The 22554-nt window shown below is 38.9% G+C and overlaps 2 protein-coding genes across 3 annotated transcripts in view; both read left to right on the forward strand.

Moving 5' to 3' along the window:
* The first annotated feature begins 12654 nt into the window (after positions 1 to 12654).
* tmem9 (transmembrane protein 9) lies at positions 12655 to 18122 on the forward strand. The gene is made up of 5 exons (XM_061986532.2): positions 12655 to 13066; positions 14433 to 14524; positions 14595 to 14703; positions 14794 to 14925; positions 16723 to 18122. Exons 1-5 carry the CDS (start codon positions 12974 to 12976, stop codon positions 16861 to 16863), a joined length of 567 nt encoding a protein of 188 aa, XP_061842516.1. The 5' UTR covers positions 12655 to 12973; the 3' UTR covers positions 16864 to 18122.
* A 671-nt stretch (positions 18123 to 18793) lies between these two features.
* The window catches only part of LOC133623331 (dihydropyridine-sensitive L-type skeletal muscle calcium channel subunit alpha-1-like), a 46820-nt gene continuing 43059 nt past the window's right edge, over positions 18794 to 22554 (forward strand). For both annotated transcript variants that reach the window (XM_061986539.2, XM_061986548.2), the window contains exons 1-2: positions 18794 to 19144; positions 21522 to 21627. In XM_061986539.2, coding sequence (XP_061842523.1) covers positions 18960 to 19144; positions 21522 to 21627 — 291 coding nt within the window. In that variant the 5' untranslated portion in view covers positions 18794 to 18959. The remainder of the gene's footprint in view (positions 19145 to 21521; positions 21628 to 22554) is intronic.

The raw sequence follows: 22554 nt of genomic DNA on the forward strand, positions 1-22554 counted from the left end.
ATGATCGCTAGAATCTGTACCATTTTGTCCATTAGTGACGCTGAGATCATTTGTTACATTTCATCTTGATTACTGTAACTGGCGGCCCAAAGCTTTTAATTTGGCCTGCCGAACAACACCCAAATAGGCTTGATGAACCCATTAAAACTAGGGTTGCTCAAGTACGCAGTACTCCCGCCACCCCATTTGGGGCAACAGCGAAACATTTCTGTCACAATGAAGTAGCTGTGGGTGAGTAGAAAAAGATGGCACTATCGACCCTGTAAAAAATCTAAATAAATCGCGAAAATCAGACTTTTAACAGCGACTGGACAACGAAGTATGAATGTATTGAAATTGCTGACTTTGATGTCTTTTGTATTTGTGGTCGTGTTGTTTTTGGCTATCAAAACTGGTTAAATACATGTAGCGCTGAATTTGACCAGCAAAGGGTAATAAAACTACACTAACGGTGTAATTGTGTTAAACCACATGTGTACTGTTTGCTGCACGTATTTACACTAAACCTTCTATTTTATTGATGTAACATACACAATGGACATTATTTGTGTAAAATAATAATAGACATTATACTTTTGCAAAGTGTATATGTTCAGTCTTACAAACCTAAATAACGGAAGACGTATAAAGAAATAAAACTGAAGAAGAAAAATGATTCAAAAGAAAGAACATATATCTGTCTAGCTGCACATGCTGGAAACGAGTAGCAAGGGCAGAATAATTAATTTATTGACAGAACAGTGTGAAAGCTGATGTGTTTACTTTGTAAATAAGTAAACGCAGCTCAAAGGAATATAACCTGCGGAGGCACTTTCTAAAGAATCATCCATATTTTTATGTCTGGGCCCTCTTCATTATGTAGTTGAATATACCTGATTTAACGTATAATTTTCAGGGCTCCCCATGTTCAGCATTAAAAGATTACAGTTGGTTCAAAATGTGGCTGATAGACTTTTAAATAAGACAAGAAAGTTTGATCATATTACACCTATACTGGCCCACCTGCTCTCGCTCCCGGTACACTAAAGGTGCTACTTTAAAGTTATATTACTTACGTACAAAACATTAAACAGTTTAACACCATCGTATCTTGCTGATTGTATTATACCCTACGTTCCGTCCCGAAACTTACGTTCCATGAAAACCTGCTTATTAGTGATTCCCAGAGCTCCAAAAAAGTCTGCAGTCTCTAGAGCAGTGGTTCTCAAACTTTTTTTGTCATCCCCCACTTTGGACAAGGGGGAGTTTTCAAGCCCCACCTGCCCCCATCGCCCCAACAGAGCGCTAATGCCAAGCTTTAACATTTTCAAATGTATTGAACATCAAGTTGTATACATTCAAACTCAATAACATAAAATAACATTAAGTTCAATAATAAATAAAATAACTGTGCAGCTGTGATATAACTTGCATCAAGTTCAATAATAAATCAAATAACTTCCATCAAGTTCAATAATAAATAAAACAAAAGTGTTATAACTTGCATCAAGTTCAATAATAAATAAAAAAAAGTGTTATAACTTGCATCACGTTCAATAATAAATCAAAAAAAGTGTTATAACTTGCATCACGTTCAATAATAAATCAAAAAAACTGTTATAACTTGCATCAAGTTCAATAATAAATCATAACATTTTTTATAACTTGCATCACGTTCAATAATAAATCAAAACAAGTGTTATAACTTGCATCAAGTTCAATAATAAATCAAATAACTTGCATCAAGTTCAATAATAAATCAAAAAAAGTTTTATAACTTGCATCAAGTTCAATAATAAAAAAAAAGTGTTATAACTTGCATCAAGTTCAATAATAAATCAAAAAAAGTGTTATAACTTGCATCAAGTTCAATAATAAATCAAATAACTTGCATCAAGTTCAATAATAAATAAAACAAAAGTGTTATAACTTGCATCAAGTTCAATAATAAATCAACAAAAGTGTTATAACTTGCATCAAGTTCAATAATAAATCAAAAAAAGTGTTATAACTTGCATCAAGTTCAATAATAAATAAAACAAAAGTGTTATAACTTGCATCAAGTTCAATAATAAATCAAAAAAAGTGTTATAACTTGCATCAAGTTCAATAATAAATCAAATAACTTGCATCAAGTTCAATAATAAATACAATAAAAGTGCCACTTTGCAATCTTTGCAAAAAAAAAAGGAGGAGCTATGCATTTGGCAAGACAGGGCAAGTGACAGCACTTTCCCCCAGGAGAGCCACCTTGCTTCACTGTGAAACAGCACGGCTGTATGATCAGCTCCCATTTCCTCACACAGTGCAGAGAACAGTCGCGCTTTCAGTGGTCGTGTTTTGATCAAATTTACCGCGCTCACAACATCTGTTAAAACCTCATTGAGTTCGGGGCTGAGCTGCCTTGACGCTAGTGCTTCCCGGTGAATGACACAGTGTGTGCCCGTCAGATTTTTGTTTCTCTGCAGGCGCTGGCTCTGGCTCGACGACCTTTGAGGTGCGAGTCACGATTGTATATATTTGTGTAATTGTGATCCACACATTAGCCTGCTACCCATCCGCGCGAAAGTTTGTTCCGCTTAGCCCCGCCCCCATTAGTTACTGTTGCTATGTCTGTCAAACTTTCGCTTGTACCGAGAAATATAAAGCCTACAGTAAAAATAAGTACCGGTAATTTCCATTTATTTATATAGCGGATTTCACAGACAGAATCACAAAGTGATTTACAGTGTGTATAGAAAATGAAAGCATAGTAAAAAAAATAATCTAAGAATATAATAATTTTTAAAAAAAATTTAAAGTGAAATTTCCTCCCGTTCCTCGCGCCCCACCTGTCATGTCTCTATTCCCCACCAGTGGGGCGCGCCCCACACTTTGAGAAACGCTGCTCTAGAGCGTTTTCTATCCGGGCTCCAGTACTCTGGAATAACCTACCGGCAACAGTGAAAGATGCCACCTCGGTAGACACATTAAAGTTGCACCTTAAAACTCATCTTAATACTCTATCTTTTAAGTAGACTCAGTTTTAGACCAATTGACCTGCCCTTTCTCTTTTTTGCCCCCCTCTCCTGTAAGGAGAGGTTACCAGAAGGCCACGGATAATCCCTGGAGAGATACCATTCTGGAGGAGTTCTAAATCATGACCCGGGATGGACCACGCCTCTATGACTTGGATGAAGACCTCCTACGACCCTCTGCTTGCCCCCAATGGACTAGACTCTTTAGTTATCATGAATAATTTGCAAAAACTGTACCCACTTGGCATCTATTGCAGCCGGTCATCCAGAAGGGTGGTTACCCCACATCTGCGACCCTTTCCCAAGGTTTGTGTGTATTCCCATTTTGAGTTTTTCCTTGCCCATATGTGGGTTCAGACCAGTGATGTCATTGTGGTTTGTGCAGTTCTTCGAGGCACCTGAGATTAAGGGCTAACATAAACTTTGATTGATTGATGATTGATTTATAACCTACTGTGACTGCGTGGGTTCCCTCCGGGTACTCCGGCTTCCTCCCACCTCCAAAGACATGCACCTGGGGATAAGTTGATTGGCAACACTAAATTGGCCCTAGTGTGTGGATGTGAGTGTGAATGTTGTCTGTCTATCTGTGTTGGCCCTGCGATGAGGTGGCGACTTGTCCAGGGTGTACCCCGCCTTCCGCCCGATTGTAGCTGAGATAGGCTCCAGCGCCCCCCGTGACCCCAAAGGGAATAAGCGGTAGAAAATGGATGGATGGATGGATGTATTTATATCCTATTCTAGTTTTGTTAGTATGCAAGCAGAGGGTCGTAGAAGGTCTTCATCCAGGTCATAGAGGCGTGGTCCACCCTGGGTCATGACTTAGAACAGCTAGCACTTCCTCCAGAATGGTATCTCTCCAGGGATTATCCGTGGCCTTCTGGTATAATAATTATTGACATTTTTACACAAAGAGTCCAATATTTATTTTTTTGGACCCAATAAGAGGCACACGCCACAAAACTCTGTAAACCAGGAGTATTTTCACATGTTCTTGTCTCCATTTCCACTCATATTGTATCATTTCTGTTTACCTAAGGCAAACTTTTGAGACAAATCTACTGTAAATAATCTGAAAAGAGCGAGAAGTCAAACCCGTCTGGTTACCACGGGAAAGAGCATTTCAGTCACAGGGGCCCAAAGCAGGCCACAGGCTGATGAAGACAAATGTGCAAACACATGTTGGCAGAATTGCTTTTTGGTTGAGTGTGATCGGCTACGCTCAGCAGGGCGGAACCACGACTTGTGATTTATAGTTTTTTGTGCTGCCCATGGACCACCACTGTCTGCTGCCTCCCACGACTGCCATTACCATGGGTGTCCATTAGAATCTCGCCTACTGCTACCCTCAGTAGGAGAGCCCAGGAGAGGAAAGGAAAAAGGAGGGAAGGGGATGGAGGGAGGCGAGACGAATGAGTCAAGACGAGAGCTTCCGAGAGATAGTCTTGTTATTCAAACAGCGTAGTCTACAAAAGCATGATACAGGCATAAAGGAGAGTAGAAGGCTGAAAAGACACAGCAGATGATATGATAAAGGTCAAAAAGAACCTTTGTAAAAGCTTGAGGGCTCTGAAGAGTAAGGACAAGAAAGGGTTTCTCCTCATAGGTCATGTGTGACTTCATCCGGATGCCTTTAACCTCACAACAAGCTAAAAAAAAAAGAGTAAAATACCATTTTATTTTAATGCACCATGATAAATATAAATGGATGGTAGTAAAAGTTGATGGATATTTTAGAGTCTGGGCAAGTTTCTACAAGCACTCAACTTTAAACAGTAATGTTAGACACTGATGCTTGTCCTGACTGGTCTACCTGGTCTCTGATTGGGTGATTCAAGGTCAGATCGCAGTGATATTATTCTCATTAGAAGACAGTGTACCATCAAAATGCATTTGAAGCTTTTTTCTGCAAAGTGTAACTATTGCATAGTCTTGTTTTAATGTAATTCAACATAAATGCTGTTTATTCTTTGTCATCAGCTATGAATCACAACATATTCAATAATTGTTGATTGTCAGTCTTCCTAGCTTCCTCAGCATCAATGAAAAAGTCACTTTCCTTTTTTCTACCCAGGTCTGTTCCCTTGCTTTGCCCAGAGCCTTATAGCATCTCCTAGTGGCAGACTGCATGCTGCCTTCAGTACTATTAAAATAAATAATATCAGCCAGTCAATATTGTCACAGGCCTGGTCAGAAATAAAAAAAACATTTGAACTGAGCTTGTTTGTATATTTGATCGCTTTGCTGTTTCGTATGTGTGCTGTCAGATACTTGCTTGTTATTACTTTTCTAGAGGGCTTTTTTTTACATTTTTATTTACCCTTGTTGTGTTATTTTGACGATTTTTTTGTCCTTTTGGGTAAATTGTTGCTATATTTACGGCCATAACTTTGGTTGTGTTACCCATAAGGATTTTTTTCATGTTCAATTTTTATATATTTTTTTACTTCAAATTCTTTGAAATGTGTACAGCTGAAGTAATGGACATTGGAGTGTTACTTTCAAAGGCAAAATTAAAGTATTGCTAGAAACATAATTTTATATGGGACTTTATTGTATTATATGTACAGTACATGTTCCAAAAAGAAAAAGGCATATAATACCACCAGAATTAGAGATATTACAAGTCAAAGTGATGAAGCTTAGTGTTACGCTCAAGACTTGGTGTAACTCAGTGTTTCTCAAAGTGTGGGGCGCGCCCCACTGGTGGGGAATAGAGACATGACAGGTGGGGCGCGAGGAACGGGAGGAAATTTCACTTTAAATTTTTTTTAAAAATTATTATATTCTTAGATTATTTTTTTTACTATGCTTTCATTTTCTATACACACTGTAAATCACTTTGTGATTCTGTCTGTGAAATCCGCTATATAAATAAATGGAAATTACCGGTACTTATTTTTACTGTAGGCTTTATATTTCTCGGTACAAGCGAAAGTTTGACAGACATAGCAACAGTAACTAATGGGGGCGGGGCTAAGCGGAACAAACTTTTGCGCGGATGGGTAGTAGGCTAATGTGTGGATCACAATTACACAAATATATACATTTGTGACTCGCACCTCAAAGGTCGTCGAGCCAGAGCCAGCGCCTGCAGAGAAACAAAAATCTGACGGGCACACACTGTGTCATTCACCGGGAAGCACTAGCGTCAAGGCAGCTCAGCCCCGAACTCAATGAGGTTTTAACAGATGTTGTGAGCGCGGTAAATTTAATCAAAACACGACCACTGAAAGTGCGACTGTTCTCTGCACTGTGTGAGGAAATGGGAGCTGATCATACAGCCGTGCTGTTTCACAGTGAAGCAAGGTGGCTCTCCTGGGGGAAAGTGCTGTCACTTGCCCTGTCTTGCCAAATGCATAGCTCCTCCTTTTTTTTTTGCAAAGATTGCAAAGTGGCACTTTTATTGTATTTATTATTGAACTTGATGCAAGTTATTTGATTTATTATTGAACTTGATGCAAGTTATAACACTTTTTTTGATTTATTATTGAACTTGATGCAAGTTATAACACGTTTGTTTTATTTATTATTGAACTTGATGCAAGTTATAACACTTTTTTTGATTTATTATTGAACTTGATGCAAGTTATAACACTTTTGTTGATTTATTATTGAACTTGATGCAAGTTATAACACTTTCGTTTTATTTATTATTGAATTGATGAAAGTTATTTGATTTATTATTGAACTTGATGCAAGTTATAACACTTTTATTTGATTTATTATTGAACTTGATGCAAGTTATAACACTTTTTTTTTATTATTGAACTTGATGCAAGTTATAAAACTTTTTTTGATTTATTATTGAACTTGATGCAAGTTATTTGATTTATTATTGAACTTGATGCAAGTTATAACACTTGTTTTGATTTATTATTGAACGTGATGCAAGTTATAAACATTTTTATGATTTATTATTGAACTTGATGCAAGTTATAACAGTTTTTTTGATTTATTATTGAACGTGATGCAAGTTATAACACTTTTTTTGATTTATTATTGAACGTGATGCAAGTTATAACACTTTTTTTGATTTATTATTGAACTTGATGCAAGTTATAACACTTTTGTTTTATTTATTATTGAACTTGATGGAAGTTATTTTATTTATTATTGAACTTGATGCAAGTTATATCACAGCTGCACAGTTATTTTATTTATTATTGAACTTAATGTTATTTTATGTTATTGAGTTTGAATGTATACAACTTGATGTTCAATAAATTTGAAAATGTTAAAGCTTGGCATTAGCGCTCTGTTGGGGCGATGGGGGCAGGTGGGGCTTGAAAACTCCCCCTTGTCCAACGTGGGGGATGACAAAAAAAGTTTGAGAACCACTGGTGTAACTAAACATTACCCTGTAAGATGAAGGCAATTGCATTTTATTGATATTTGAAATGTATTCAATGTTTATAAATGAATATTTAAATATACTAAATGTAAAAAAGGGAATAAATATTCAAAATTAGATCATTAAATGAAATCTAGTTTGGTTACGCCATCATGAGCGCAACACAAGGTTGTAAAAGTTTCAACTACAATTCTAAATAAGATGTCAAAAGCAAACTGAAATCAAATACACACAGCTTAAAGATTGATCAATACCTATTTAAATTTAGTAATACATAAATATGATGATTTATCAAAATATGAAAGAAATATACCTGAACAGAACGCTCATGATGGTTACACCAAAAAGTAACGCTATGAATCGTGTTTTTCCAAGTTTTTGGGGCATTTTTATGCTATTTCCAAGCATCTCCTTTTTATTATCGTTGATTTTAAATGGTCAAACTAATGCATATTATATATGCATGCCCTACTAAACAAAAAAAAAGTCATATTTATTTTTATTGTTACATTTTGAAGTACATTTGTGCAGGTGGGTGCGAATGTACCCATTACCAGAACTGTACACATATATCAACAGCACACTGGGAAATAATTTTAGCCAGGTTATGTGGACAAAAAAGTCCTCAGGGAGTTAAGAGTGTATAAAAAAATGTTTGGATTTCATATTTATTTTTCAAATCTTTTTATCAACTTTAGCCCTAAGTAACATGTCATGTTTTTAACACTTTAAATGCCAATGCATTTGATCTATATGCATAAAATGATGCTCATCATTATTAGCAATCATTCAGGCCAGATCTTTACCCCAGTAACCCAGCCCTTTAACATTTACTATAAGGATGATTACTCATTTTACGAAATAAATAAATAAATAAAACCAAAATTATGTAATTAAATCAAAACAGCCTTTGAATGGTAAAAATAAAAACATTACATATTCTTATTTAGGACTGAAGTTGACTACGAGATTTTAGGCAAAAAAGTAGAACAAAAATATGAATCCAAACATTTTCTTCTTAACTCCCTGAGGACTTTTTCGTCCTGGCTGTACTTAACTGCTATTGAATTATGTAAAGACCCAGAGTGTTAAGCACAATGTGTATTCTTCATTTAAGTCTAAAGAAAATGTACTGAAGCTAAAGTGGTTGCAAAAAACCTATACAGGTTATATAAAAGTCAAGTAACATTAGATATTAGAGCAGGAATTCTCAAACTGTGGTACTCTTTAGTGGGCTGCATCTAGTGGTACGCTAAATAATTACGTTACTAAATATTCAAAAACAGTGTTACTGTTCAAACTGTGTGTAATGTTACTTTGGCCAAGAATATTAATACACTCGTTAAATAAAACATCTGCCTTGTTCTTAATGAATACTTAGGCCTACTGTCCTACTGTGTTTTGATTTTGGTCATTTTGGTGGTACTTGGAGAGCCAAATGTTTTCTGAGGTGGTACGTGTTGAAAAATTTGAGAACCACTGCATTAGTGTATGTAACACCATAAGGTCCAAGGTAACATACAGTATGTATATTAATTTCGGCAGTGATGGTATTAACTGGATGACTGAAGGGTCACATGGTTGAGTGTAGCTAGTGCCATCCAAACGGACATCTTCCCTTATTAGAAAAATAGCTGATCTCTGTAACTACCAGCTCAAACAGTTCAGAATGAATTTGTCAGCCATTGATTCCTACGGCTTATTAAAGGTATTAGTATCTGACAATACAGGGGAAAGAAATGTGAAAACAGGATTACCGGGAAATATAGGTATTGATCGGGTCAAGGAGTCAAGACCTATACTTTAGATTCCACTAGAGAAGCAAAATTTTATGTGCAATGTTGGCTGAAATTTATGGGAAAATATTCCCGATGAGTTACAAAACTCCTTTGTCACATTGACTTGTGATAATAAGTTCAACAAATAGAGATCCATGTAAGCTCAGGAGTGAAAATAAATCATTGCTGTATGTATCTGTATTTTCTACGCTATAAAAATATGAAGGTATATTCAATTTTACTCTGTCTTACTTGTTTTCAGGGTGTGTACTTAACAAGAACAGACATTGTGAGTAATTTAATGTATTATTACATGTGTGTATATATGTGATTCGTTTTTAGATTGTGTTAATGGTCTTCTTTATATATATATATATATATATATATATATATATATATATATATATATATATATATATATATATATATATTAGAGATGCGCGGATAGGCAATTATTTCATCCGCAACCGCATCAGAAAGTCGTCAACCATCCGCCATCCACCCGATGTAACATTTGATCAGAACCGCACCCGCCCGCACCCGCCCGTTGTTATATATCTAATATAGACGATGCAAGGCATTAGTGAGGTTATAAAGCTTTTGCCTGTTAAAGAAAGGAGACTGATCCAATGCAGCACAGACATTCGCGTGCCACGCTGTCACGACCCAGACGCACACCAGTGCGCAATCATATGGGAGCCGCGCTGAGCGCACCTCCAAGCGCGTCTCGCTGCCGGCGACGGCCGGGTATGGGCCCGACGCTCCAGCGCCATCCATTTTCAGGGCTAGTTGATTCGGCAGGTGGGTTGTTACACACTCCTTAGCGGGTTCCGACTTCCATGGCCACCGTCCTGCTGTCTATATCAACCAGGGTGAGCCCCACCCCTTTCGTGAGCGCACTGCGCGCGGAGTGACCCCTGTTACGCGCCCCCGGCAACAGGGGTGGCGGGCAGGTAAGCTGCGCGGGCGGAGCGCGCGGAGTGACCCCTGTTACGAGCCCCCGGCCACGGGGGTGGCGGGCAGGTAAGCTGCTTACCTGCTGCGCGTGACGCCGGCCGCGGCGAAGGCGGACGAGGCGGGGTGTCGGTGCGGTGGGCGCGGTGGTGACCCTGGACGTGCGTCGGGCCCTTCTCGCGGATCGCCTCAGCTACGGCTCCCGGTGGGGCCCTCTCGGCGGAAGGGGCCTCGGTCCCTTCTCCGCTCCGTAAAAGTGTCCATCTCTTTTCTTTTTTTTTCTTCTGTTGTGGCATATGCAGCAGGTGCCTGCTCGTTTTTCGTATGTGGGTAACAACATTTAACTATGTATATATATTTCCGAATTGGTTTAACTGCCACCCGCCTGAATCTATTTAAAATCTAATTTTTTTTTTATTTCAACCGCCCGACCCGCGGATAAAATCAAATTTTTTTTAATTTCATCCGCCCGATCCGCGGATAATCCGCGGACTCCGCGGTTGTGCCCGCAAACCGCGCATCTCTAATATATATATATATTGTTTTATTTTATCTTACTCTTTCTTACTCAATTTGATTGTACCTTTGGGGATGAAATAAGTATCATACATCCATCCATCTATCACACAAAATATGTTTTTTTTCTCCATGAATTTAATAACACAATATCGGCAACTGTCTTAATGTAAGAGTTAGTACAAGATAGTAATTTCAGCTTTTTACTCAATTGTACAATATTAATAAAGCTTCGTATTGTGTCATTCGAGTGACAAGAGTTGATTGCAATAACGCCATTTGTCGCTTTCCGAAGGAGTATCTTAGGATGGTATTTCTATCACTGTAACCCGTGTACACTTAACTCCAGATTTCAGAGAAGGTTTTAGCGTAGACATGAACATATATATGTTTACCACTTTATGCAGGAAGACACAAACCATTCACATGCTGTGCTCAAGGGCGGCTTTTGGCTCACACTGCTGGGAAGTGAAAGGGTGAATGTTTTAAGAAATCACTGCTCACTGTTTAAAGGATTACTCTTTCGCGCTTAAATGCAAATGGCATCCAAAAATAAGCATCTCAATTTGTGTAATGTTTTTTTTGCACCTGAAGAATGGAATTTTTTAAAGTTATGTACATACTTTTTTTTTTTTTGTCCTGTCCAGCTTCTCGGGCAAATCATATAGTTGATGTAGATGCCCATATCGGCTGTTCAGATTTACTTTACAAAAGAGAAGTGTAGGATACTTCTCTTGTTGCCTTATTTGTATTTGACTTTATTAAATGTATTTATATCATCATTTGGTGCAGCCGGGCCGGAGCAGGAGGGGGTAGAAAGAGAAAAAAAGGAAGACAGAGGGGGAAATTGTGGGGACAAGAGGGGGATTAGACAGAGAGACAAAAACAACAACAGCAAACACAACAACAACAATAGAGCAACATCAGCAAATACGACATGTACAAATATGATGGTAAAAGTGATAGCAAATAAGCAGTTAGCGAAAATAAACAATAATACAGAAATGACAATGAGCATTATTACACTACAGATGGAGCAATACAGATACCAATAGAAATAACGCTATTGATAATGAACAATACCAATAATTTACCTTTATTATCAACAATACAGTTGTTCAAATGCAACAATACATATACATAATGGTAACTAGAGATATGAAAGAATGCAGAAAAATGGAGGGGAAGAAAGAGAAGCAACCTATATTAACCTTGTAGATTGTTATGGTAACATTAGGTTAAGCTTTGTCAGTGTGCCATGTGTTACCCAGTTTACCCTAGGGCAACAACGTTAATATATGTTTGATGAAACGTGATTATGTGCATGAGTGTAGGTATGCATATGTACTTGTATATGTACAGAGTGTGTATATGTGTGTGTACAGTGAATGTATATGTACAGTATGTGTATAAGTTATGTACGGTACATACATTTACATGAACTAATGTATGTACATGTACATGCTGTATCAGGACAGATCCATTGAGAGTTTGAGCAGAAATCTGTCATATTGGTATTAATTACACACCATAAAACATTAACAAAATGCTATGGCACATTCATGGTTATTAAAGTAATTACTTTGCGGAATGAAAAAAAAAATAGTAATGTCAAAATCATAGTGTTTACTTTTTGATATCAGTATAAAACACAAAGCAGTTTGGCTAATGCAGATTAAGTCAAAAAACAAACTTTGTTCTTCTTCAACAACCATGTACTGTACTTCAATGAAACAAGGACTTAGGATAAAATTGCTATGGTATGAAAAAGGATAGGATTAAATAAACTCATTTTCTTCCTACTCCTTTTCGGACGTCCTGTAATGAAACAGCTGGAAATATGTGATGAATTACATTGTATCGTATGCATGTTCGAAATAAACTGAAACTGACCTGAACTGAACTGAACTGAACCATGTGCAGCCCTTTGAGACACTTGTGATTTAGGGCTATATAAATAAACATTGATTGATTGATTGATGTTGTGATATTACAAATAAAGAGGCTTTCTAAAAGGTAGAATAATAATAATAATCACCCACTAGGTGGCAGTGTCGTCATGTGTGACGACAAACCGGAAATAAAGAGCAAAACTAATTCCGCGGCTGTCAAACCAGTGCACAGCTACATTTTGTACAGTATGAGGAATTACTGTAGAAACTAGGTTTAACACTTTTGCTGTATGTTTTAAAACATTTGTACTAGCGAGATATTCTAGGTAACCGTGTTTTATCTTGACGGTCCATTGATGTTAGCGGCTTGACCCTTCCGCATACAATAGCTTGCGAACTCCATGCTAGCTTAGCTGGTAAAATAGCCTTTGTGGTGACTCTGCTAACTTCATTTTGCAACTCATTCTCCTACTCGGAAAGAACATGTTGTTTTTCAGAGACACGTCGTGGATTTGTCTTATTGCTTCCACGGTGATCGTGGTTTTGTTGGATGCTGCTGTTGTGGCGCAGGCAAAGGTAAGGGAGACAATTTGAGGTCCCATCCCGGAAATAGAAATGACTAGAATGACCCATAAATGTAATAGGTTTAAACGTATTTAAACCTATTACTTTTACACGGAACTCTGTTTTCTCCATTAACGTTATACGGTATCTACAATAATGGTCATGGTTGATCACTGGTTGCTTGAAGCCTACCAACCTGAACAACCTACATCTCCTCGCTGGCATTGCCCCTGCAGACGTGAGACGGGAAGTCGCCAGCCGAGTAGTGAATTAGTGTGAAGTGAATTATATTTATATAGCGCTTTTCTCTAGTGACTCAAAGCGCTTTACATAGTGAAACCCAATATCTAAGTTACATTTAAACCAGTGTGGGTGGCACTGCGAGCAGGTGGGTAAAGTGTCTTGCCCAAAGACACAACGACAGCGACTAGGATGGCGGAAGCTGGGCTCGAACCTGGAACCCTCAAGTTGCTCTATCAACTGAGCTATACTGTATAGAGTTCACAAAAGCTACCAGTGATGAACGCCACCTCCTCCATGGACGTGAACCCTCAGCTCGTCGTCTGAAGTCAAGGAGAAGCTTCCTCAGCAATGTACAGCCCCTAATAACATCTCGGGGAAGAAACCAGACTCCAACTATGGACACAAAGACTAGAGAAAGACCCCCCTTCTGAAGACCTGCCATTCCTTGGTCGGAAACACCATGGGTCCAGTGGAAGACACTAAACCGCCTGAGAACAGGAACGGGGCGATCAAAAGCTGCTATTGTCAGGTGGGGCTACAAAATCGGCCAAACCACCTGCGAATGCAGAGAAGAGGACCATACGATGCATCACTGCCTTGTCTGTCCTCTGCTACCCAACCAGTGGCCTTGTGGTTAGAGTGTCCGCCCTGAGATTGGTAGGTCGTGAGTTCATACCAAAGACTATAAAAATGGGACCCATTACCTCCCTGCTTGGCACTCAGCATCAAGGGTTGGAATTGGGGGTTAAATCACCAAAATGTTTCTTGAGCGTGGCCACCACTGCTGCTCACTGCTCCCCTCACCTTCCAGGGGGTGGAACAAGGGGATGGGTCAAATGCAGAGAGTAATTTAACCACAACTAGTGTGTGTGTGACGATCAGTGGTACTTTAACTTTTTTTTTTTTTAAAGATCTCGCGGAGTTCAACGACAATGCAAAAGACTGTGTAAAGAAATGGGAAACTGTCATATAACCACATGCTTCAAAGACACGAAAAGAAGAAGAAGAATAATGTCCTTGTATTTTAAATTCTATTTGGTGTACAACGTTAAATGCTCGGTGTGTCTATTGGCTAAAGCAAAGCTGCGAAGCTAATAATTGTTGTTGTGTGGTGGTGTCAATAATACAATGACAGAACTTTGAAGACGTCCGCTGCAAGTGCATCTGCCCGCCTTACAGAAACTTCACTGGCCACATATACAACAGAAATGTCTCCCAGAAGGATTGGTAAGAACAGTATGTTTGTTTTTTTTGTTTTTCAACTTTCATTATCCATAAATTCTGTAATTTTTCATAGCAACTGCCTCCATGTGGTGGACCCCATGCCCGTACCTGGCCATGATGTGGAAGCTTACTGCTTGCTGTGTGAGTGCAAGTATGAGGAGCGAAGCAGTAACACCATTAAGGTAGCACTTCCCGACTGGCCCTCAAATTACATGAATGTTAAATTTTCCGCCTTGAAAGTAAGATGGATTTTTACCCTGTATGGGTTGCAGGTGACGATCATCATCTATCTGTCTGTCGTGGGCGCACTGTTGCTCTACATGCTCTTTCTGCTTCTGGTTGAGCCTCTTATCCGCAAGCGTGACGTCTACACCCAGCCTCTGCACAACGAGGAGGACTCTGAGGTATGTAATATATGTGTGTAGGCACTGGCATCTTTCGCATTTGAGCTGATTCAGTACTGGTACTCAACAATGCCAGTTTTCGGTACTTGTGTTTGTGTTAGTTAGGGATGTGATGATAAATGGTAATAATGGCAACTGTGGTAAAACTTCAGAGGGTATTACCGTTTTTTAATTAAAATTATCGAAAAACCGTGTTTGATAACTGCACTTTAAGAAACTGCTAACATGAAAAAAGAGACATTAACCTCCTTCCCCATTAAGAAACCACATATGGGAGTTTGCATGTTCTCCTCGTGACTGCGTGTGTTTCCTCCGGGTACTCCAAAAACATGCACCTAGTGATAGGTTGATAGGCAACACTAAATGGTCCCTAGTGTGTGAATGTGAGTGTGAATGTTGTCTGTCTATCTGTGTTGGCCCAGTGATGAGGTGGCGACTTGTCCAGGGTGTACCCCGCCTTCCGCCTGAATGCAGCTGAAATAGGCTCCAGCACCCCCCGCAACCCCGAAAGGGACAAGCGGTAGAAAATGGATGGATGGATACATGGATACCCCAATCTAAACGTATACAAACACATTGCTGTCTAAGCAACTAAGATATACAATTGTGTGCATTACACTTTCAAGCTGTGCTCTCAAAGCGATGATGGAAGATTACGAGCCGAAAGTGTTTTTATGGAACGTTCATGGATTGCTAAAAGAGTAGGACGACAACAGAAATTATAAAATAACAATAATAGGTTTTGTTACACACTTTTCATTCAAATTAATCTTTGAATTGCCAATGTACAAACCCATTTTAAAACCATAAAAGCTTAGCCATTAAAACACATAAAATACTAGGATAAAACACGATCAGTAAAGCATAAAAAACACAAAACATTTTATGGGTTTTTTGTAAATAACTTGCTCAAAATATTTCACTGCTGTATAAGCACTTTTTGAGCACATTTAACAATACTGCGATATCAATGATAACCGTGATAATTTTGGTCAAGGTAAGTGTGATGTGAAATGCTCACATCGTTGCAGCCCTCGTGTGAACAACTGTTAATTTCTTTAACAATAAAAATGTCATTTTTTATATAACATTAAACAATGAGCTGATAATGATAACTGTGCTGTCCAGTTATTATATCTTGTTTTTTTACACTTCCGGGTCTCATTTGCAAGTATTATATAGTAGACTTTGAATACAGTTGCAATTCAAAGACGATAGATTGCACTAGTGTATAGGTTACAGTGTGTCGCTTAGTCAGGAAGTAGTCTTTGCCATTAAGCTGAATCTAGTCTTTTGTTGCACCCTAAAAGGTCTTTATACTGTAATTATTGTACTTATTACACAATTGCTGTTTGATTTGGACATGCAAATAGTTTTCATTACTAAATTTGGAGGTGCTGAAATTGCCATGTAAAATCGCTAATGCTAATCAGGAGCATTTATATGGCAAATCCAATTAGTATCAGGCTAGCACATTTAAAAGAAATCGGGGCATTACTGTATGCTTGAAACCTTACTGTACATATGAGTAATTTCTATCAGACATACTTGCTTTGTTAGCAAGGAAAATTGCAAAATTGTATAGAAGAAGTCTGAGTCTGCTATGAGTACTGCTTGTTTGCTTGCTAAGTGTTTGAGACGAAGTCTTCATCCGAACGTGACGTCACGTGCAACAATGCTATTAAAATATGGCACTGTTTGCTTTTACGTGATGGAATTCGGTTCCCATCCCAATATGTGTGTTTCTTCTAATTCCATTGACCACTTCTAAATATGACCTCTTGTTCTCTAATGCAGGAGATGCGTCCACGGGTGGACAACAGCCAAGCCAGAGGAAACACTGTGCTGGAGCGGGTTGAGGGGGCACAGCAGCGTTGGAAGAAGCAGGTCCAGGAACAGCGTAAGACCGTTTTTGACCGCCATAAGATGTTGAGTTGAGTTAAACTGTTGCTGAAACAGGGCTGGAGGATATACAGTACTGCATCTTCTCGACTTCATTAGCTCAACAACTTTGGTCTCTAGCTGCACTTTCCTTATTGCTTTACACGCCTAGAATTACAACGCAGTGCATTGCAGTATTTAGTAGTAGTAGTGCGATGATGATTATGCTTTTCTCGTCTGCTTTTTTGATGGCTCAGGTGTATAAATAGTATATTGGTCATTTCCCTACTGGGGCACACAATTTTTGGATTGAAACACTTTTAATACATAGGTGTCAAACTCAAGGCCGATGTGGCCCGCGAAAGCCGGGAAATAATTTGCGTCAAACGCAATTGATCTTTCTTTTTGAAAGAAAAAACACATGCAAATACAGTTCTTAACTAGATGTAATAAGCTATTTCAAACCTTTTTTTTTGTCATTTAAACCCTGAAGGGGCAATTGTGTAATAATATCAGGAAGTGGCCGTCTGAGGGCCTTTATAACTGCACTGTTGCCCTCGATGAAAATGAGTTTGACGCCCTTGTCTTAAAATATCAGCTGCGTGGGATTGTGCACACTCCAATGCTAAATGTAATTGTCATTTTAGCAGTTTGCAGTGCAACAGACATGGAATGATGTTGTTGAATGTTATTGAATACTTAAAGTTTCAACCTCCTTGCAGCACTTTTGTTTTTAGCTATTTGAGAATGTATTACATTATTCTGTGGTAAGAATTTGCCTCTGTACGGAAAAACTTTGTGTTTGTAAATGTTTGCTGTTGCCAAACTCCAATAGTTTATTCATGATATACTGTTTCCGTAGTGCACTCAATGTATATTTATTATTTCAAAGAAATGTAAGGAGATGTTAAGATAGTCTTAATGAGTGTTTGTTTATTTATTTTCTCTTTTTTTTCTTTTGATATGTAGATGAATTTGAACTGTTGAACTTTAGTAAAACTGCATATAAATTCACTGTCCTGTATTTAAACAAACCTGATGGTCTTCACTTTAGTGCAACATTCCCTTGAAAATGTATAGTTCAGCACTTTAGTGAATCTCTTCCCAAAATATTCGTGAAGGGCAACATTTCTGAGCAATGTTCATGGCTATAAAAGACACTGAAAATATAATTAATCAAAACAAAGACATCTACAATAGTATTTCTGGATTTTTTTGTTATTGTTGTTGTGTTATGTTTTTTTATTTCACTGGAACTGTGCATGTCTGTACATTTATCTTGATGCAAAATAAGACAAAAAATGTGTAACTGCAAATTGTTGGTCTCTACTTTTTTTTCCAATTTATTGTTACTATAAGCACTAGAGGGCGACAAAGTACATGACACGACATGCTGCTCTATTATCCAATAATTGCAATCATGTAACATAAATGCTGCTTCTTTAAAATGCTTTTATGTTGACTCAAGCTTTTACTTTTATTATGTTTCACTTGTAAATTCAGCAACTCTAATACCATTGCCTGATCTTTGTATCATGGTTTTATATTTTTTGGGGGTCAAAGTAAGTGATTTCTGTGCACTTGTATTACATGAAGGTACAACTAATTTGGACAGTCCGAAACAGTCTACCTGAAAACTTTTTAGAAAGAAAGGAAGAAGGTTTGGGATTCTGCGCCAAGACATCTTTTTGACGGTACAGAGAAAATGCTTTGAGTCTGAAAGCCAGGATCTGGTTTGAGGGCCCGGGCAGGTTGGAAGTGAAGTCTGCCCATCCAGGATAGTCTTACCCTCTCCTGCATGCCCTGCCCCAACACCCCCTTGATTTCATCACCGCCCTTCTTCCACATTCAACCCCCTAAACCTTTTCTACCAACCCCAAGCATGGCTTGCCATTGGTTCACAATCTAAAATTAAACTAGAGCAGGGCCATCTGCACTTCTAGCCACTTGGCCTGCATAGGTTTTGCTGTCCGAGGTCCTCAGGCAGGAGGAGAGGCCCGAGGCTCTGCTGGAGGGATACGGAGGAGCGCATTTTAAGAAGTAGCAGGTAACCTGGAGGCCTTCACATTGAGGAGTACCACTCAGACCCAGGTTGGAATTTTACAGTCCAAGGACACTGTTCTCCAGGATTAAAAGCTGTTTGAGGATTGAGGATGGCGGCCAACTCCGAGGCGGCCAAGCCGGTCATCATGAATGAAGAGGAACTGAAGAGGAAGCAGCGGGAGAAGCTGAAGAAACTGCAGGCCACAGGGGGCAACCCGAGACCTGCAAGGTCCCTCTTCTGTCTCACTCTAAGAAACCCCTTCCGTAAAGCCTGCATCAACATTGTGGAGTGGAAGTATCCTTTCTAATGTCATTAGTATATTTATTTAGCTACATAACTAGACAATGGGTACGGTGCTGAAGCTATTCTTCAAAGCTGTGATCAAGATGAGCTTTATGCAGAAACAATGTTAATGTGTTGGTCACATCTCACCAAATCTGTGTTAAGTTGGGCTCTGAAGTGCAAAGACTTTAGTTATTTGTCTGGCAGCTTGTGTCAAAGTCAGATTGTCACCCCTCTAGATTTACTTGGCATAGGACAACAATGAATGGAATGCCTTTTTTGATTTGTGTTTAATGTGGAAATAGTGTCTAAAAGCATCCACTGAGGCGGGGGGAGCGACAGCCGGCTGCTAAATGATCTTAAGAACCCTGCAGGGATTTTCCTGCTTTTATTTTAGCCACATGCCCATTCCTGTCTTATACTTGTTTTCCATCCAAAGCAAACTGACTTCTATTACTTTGAGACAACAGATTTAGTGTTTAAATACAATAATCACCCTTGTGGTGGTGAACATTGTAAAACTCTCCTCTGCCGGTTTAGTGACATTCGTGCGGAACCAAGTCATGGGCCGTTTTTATTGCAGTAGTATAATCACATTATTCTGTCACTCTCTAGTGTCATGTGTATGAGCGACATTACATATCTTTCAACTAGTATTTGCTTCAAAGAGTGGTAGTGGATACAAACAATAATTTAACAAAACAAAAATCTAACCAAGCTCATTTGAGCACGTGTGTGTGTTTAGCTGCTTTGGTCATATTCCTGGTGGTTGCAGCTGTCCCGCTGCATCACAGAGAGACATGATGCTGACCTGGCAGGGGAATTCTCTGACTGGACCACCCCTATGGGCGGGATCGAGGAAGCATGGCCGAGAATATTACATGTGATGCAGCACATTGACGTGCTGTTTAAAGAGAGGATGTTCCGGCTGGACGTACAAGCACGGAACACTTTATAGCGGTGCTTCCCAAACTTTTTCCACCAAATGACACCTCAGAAAAAAACATGGCTCTCCAAGTACCACCATAATGACCAACATTAAAATAGTGTAGTAGTGTTCATGAGATTAATCCATAATAAAATTAAATTCAAGAAAAAAGTAACTTTTTAATTAAAAATGAGCCTTTTATCCAAAAATGCATTACTTTTACCCAAAAATGGTTCATAATTTTGAAAACCCAGAAATTGAGTTAAAATAATACCCTTATTTCCCCAAAAATGGATTGCTATTCATAAAAATAACTCCAAAATTTAACCCAACACTAGCAACTCATAAATTGGGTTATCAAAATAACCCAGTATTTATTAGTGTGTATTTATAACTATTTAGAATGATGGCAACATTCCAAAAAAGTGCAGTTTCCTTTTAAAGTCTCAGTCAAACTTCATAGCAAGGCCAAGCTGAGTTTTTGCAAATTGCTTACTAGTAATAGGCTAGAAAATCTATATGAAACAAATCACACTTCAAACTAAAGCTTCTGAGGAGGGGTTTGGGGATCTGTAATAATGGGCTTGCTGCAATGCAAGCAGCCCATATTATTATTGCTCATACTTCAAACTTTATTCTTCATCTTATTATAGTTCCAACACATTTCTCTTATCGCCACTACGAGACGAAACGACCTACGTACTCCCACATGTAATATAACGTCGGAAAGGTCTCGTTTGCGCCGATGACGGAAATCTAAATTGGGAACATTTCGTGTTACCATGGCAATGCTATTCACGAACAAACTAAAAGATCTTTTGCTTAATACGAGACGAACCGGCCAACGAACCCCCATTAATGTTATAACGTCGGAAAGGTCTCGTTCGTGCCGATGGGCGTATTTTAAATTGGGAACATTTCAAGTTACCATGGTGACGCTATTCACGAATAAACAAAAACATGGGCCAATTGAATGGGAATGCACCTTTATAATGGCGAATATTTCCAGCACACATGCGAGATTACCTCTTCTTGTAGCTCAGCCATTCTTTCACATTGCTAAGTGCTTAACGTCTCATTTTGTTCACACACTTGTCTATTTCAACCCTGGCTAAAAAGTTTTGACGTCTAATGTTTGGTTTTGGCTGGATGGCCATCGAAGTAAGTACGGCAGTTTCCGGCGACCCCTGGCCAGAGGTCTAGGGCACAGATAGCAGGCCCATCAAAATTTCCGCGGGAATTTTCTAGTTTTTTATCCACCACTCATTAAGCTGAAATCAACACAAACACATGTAGTGTTCAAGGGCACTATTTACCATTTACTGTAACCTCTCTAACACAGACATGTCATCAAGTGACATAGTGGGACGCAGCTAGCAAATAATCATTTTTGTTATTTCCTTTTGGAAAATGTACAATTCCTTTCATCTCTGTGCAATAATCCTGAGCTTCCTCATCCAGAACCTTTGAGATCATCATCTTATTGACCATCTTTGCAAATTGTGTAGCCCTGGCAGTGTTCCTACCCATGCCTGAAGAAGACAGTAATAACACCAATCTAAACTTGGTAAGTAAGAGTGATGCGTCATTCGGGAATCGACTGTGAGTGAATCATGTCCTGAATTGAAGGATGAGTGCAGTTGGGAAGTATTTTATTCAGGCTTCTCTGGCTTCTAGTACTGAAATACAACCAATGCATTTGGGATTAGTTTCGAAAGCATGTTCTGTGTATTTAAATGCTACTCTTAACTGACCTAGTTATTGTAAGCCAAGTACAACCTTTAAATCAATTAATACTAGAGCTTTTAATCTCATAGTTTTTCAAAACAAATAGTAACAATATATCTCATATTGTTTATATTCCACGCCTGTTCAATAAGCTCCAGCACATTGTTTGCCTCCGAGGATGTTTCTTGTTTGTGTCCAACTGATTCTATTTCCACCTCACAGTGTGTGTGTGTGTGTGTGTGTGTGTGTGTGTGTGTGTGTGTGTGTGTGTGTGTGTGTGTGTGTGTGTGTGTGTGTGTGTGTGTGTGTGTGTGTGTGTGTGTGTGTGTGTGTGTGTGTGTGTGTGTGTGTGTGTGTGTGTGTGTGTGTGCGCGTGCGTGTAAACACACTGCAGTTAGTTCCTGCTCATGTGTGCATGCTGCAAATATCGAATGTTGACGATAGTGTTCTGCTATTGATGAGGCTCAGCACAACAGACTGTTAGGTCCCATGGATGCCAGTTGGCGGCTAAGCACAAATGTCGACACATGGCACTGGTCGCTTTTCCACTTTTCCAAATGGGTATCACAATATACATGGATGATGTGATATTAGTCTTGGTTTTAGAACGGATTGACCTAGTTGGCAAAAGTCATCTTGTTACACGTCTGCCTCCCTCCAAAGGCTCATTACTCCGAGGTGAGCGATGTAACAGGAGATTGCTGAATTCACCCTGTGGTTGCTTTTAATCTGCACACTCAAACACCAAATTGACTCAGGAGAAATA

Source organism: Nerophis lumbriciformis, linkage group LG01 (assembly GCF_033978685.3).
Source record: "Nerophis lumbriciformis linkage group LG01, RoL_Nlum_v2.1, whole genome shotgun sequence".
Lineage (NCBI taxonomy): Eukaryota > Metazoa > Chordata > Actinopteri > Syngnathiformes > Syngnathidae > Nerophis > Nerophis lumbriciformis.

What these genes read in the sequence shown, in the direction of transcription:
- tmem9 (XM_061986532.2), top strand. Translation starts at nt 12,974, where the DNA reads ATGTTGTTTTTCAGAGACACGTCGTGGATTTGTCTTATTGCTTCCACG. An exon ending in CTGTTGTGGCGCAGGCAAAG is followed by an intron (nt 13,067 to 14,432) that starts GTAAGGGAGACA and finishes ATACAATGACAG; the next exon opens with AACTTTGAAGACGTCCGCTG. An exon ending in GAAGCAGTAACACCATTAAG is followed by an intron (nt 14,704 to 14,793) that starts GTAGCACTTCCC and finishes TATGGGTTGCAG; the next exon opens with GTGACGATCATCATCTATCT.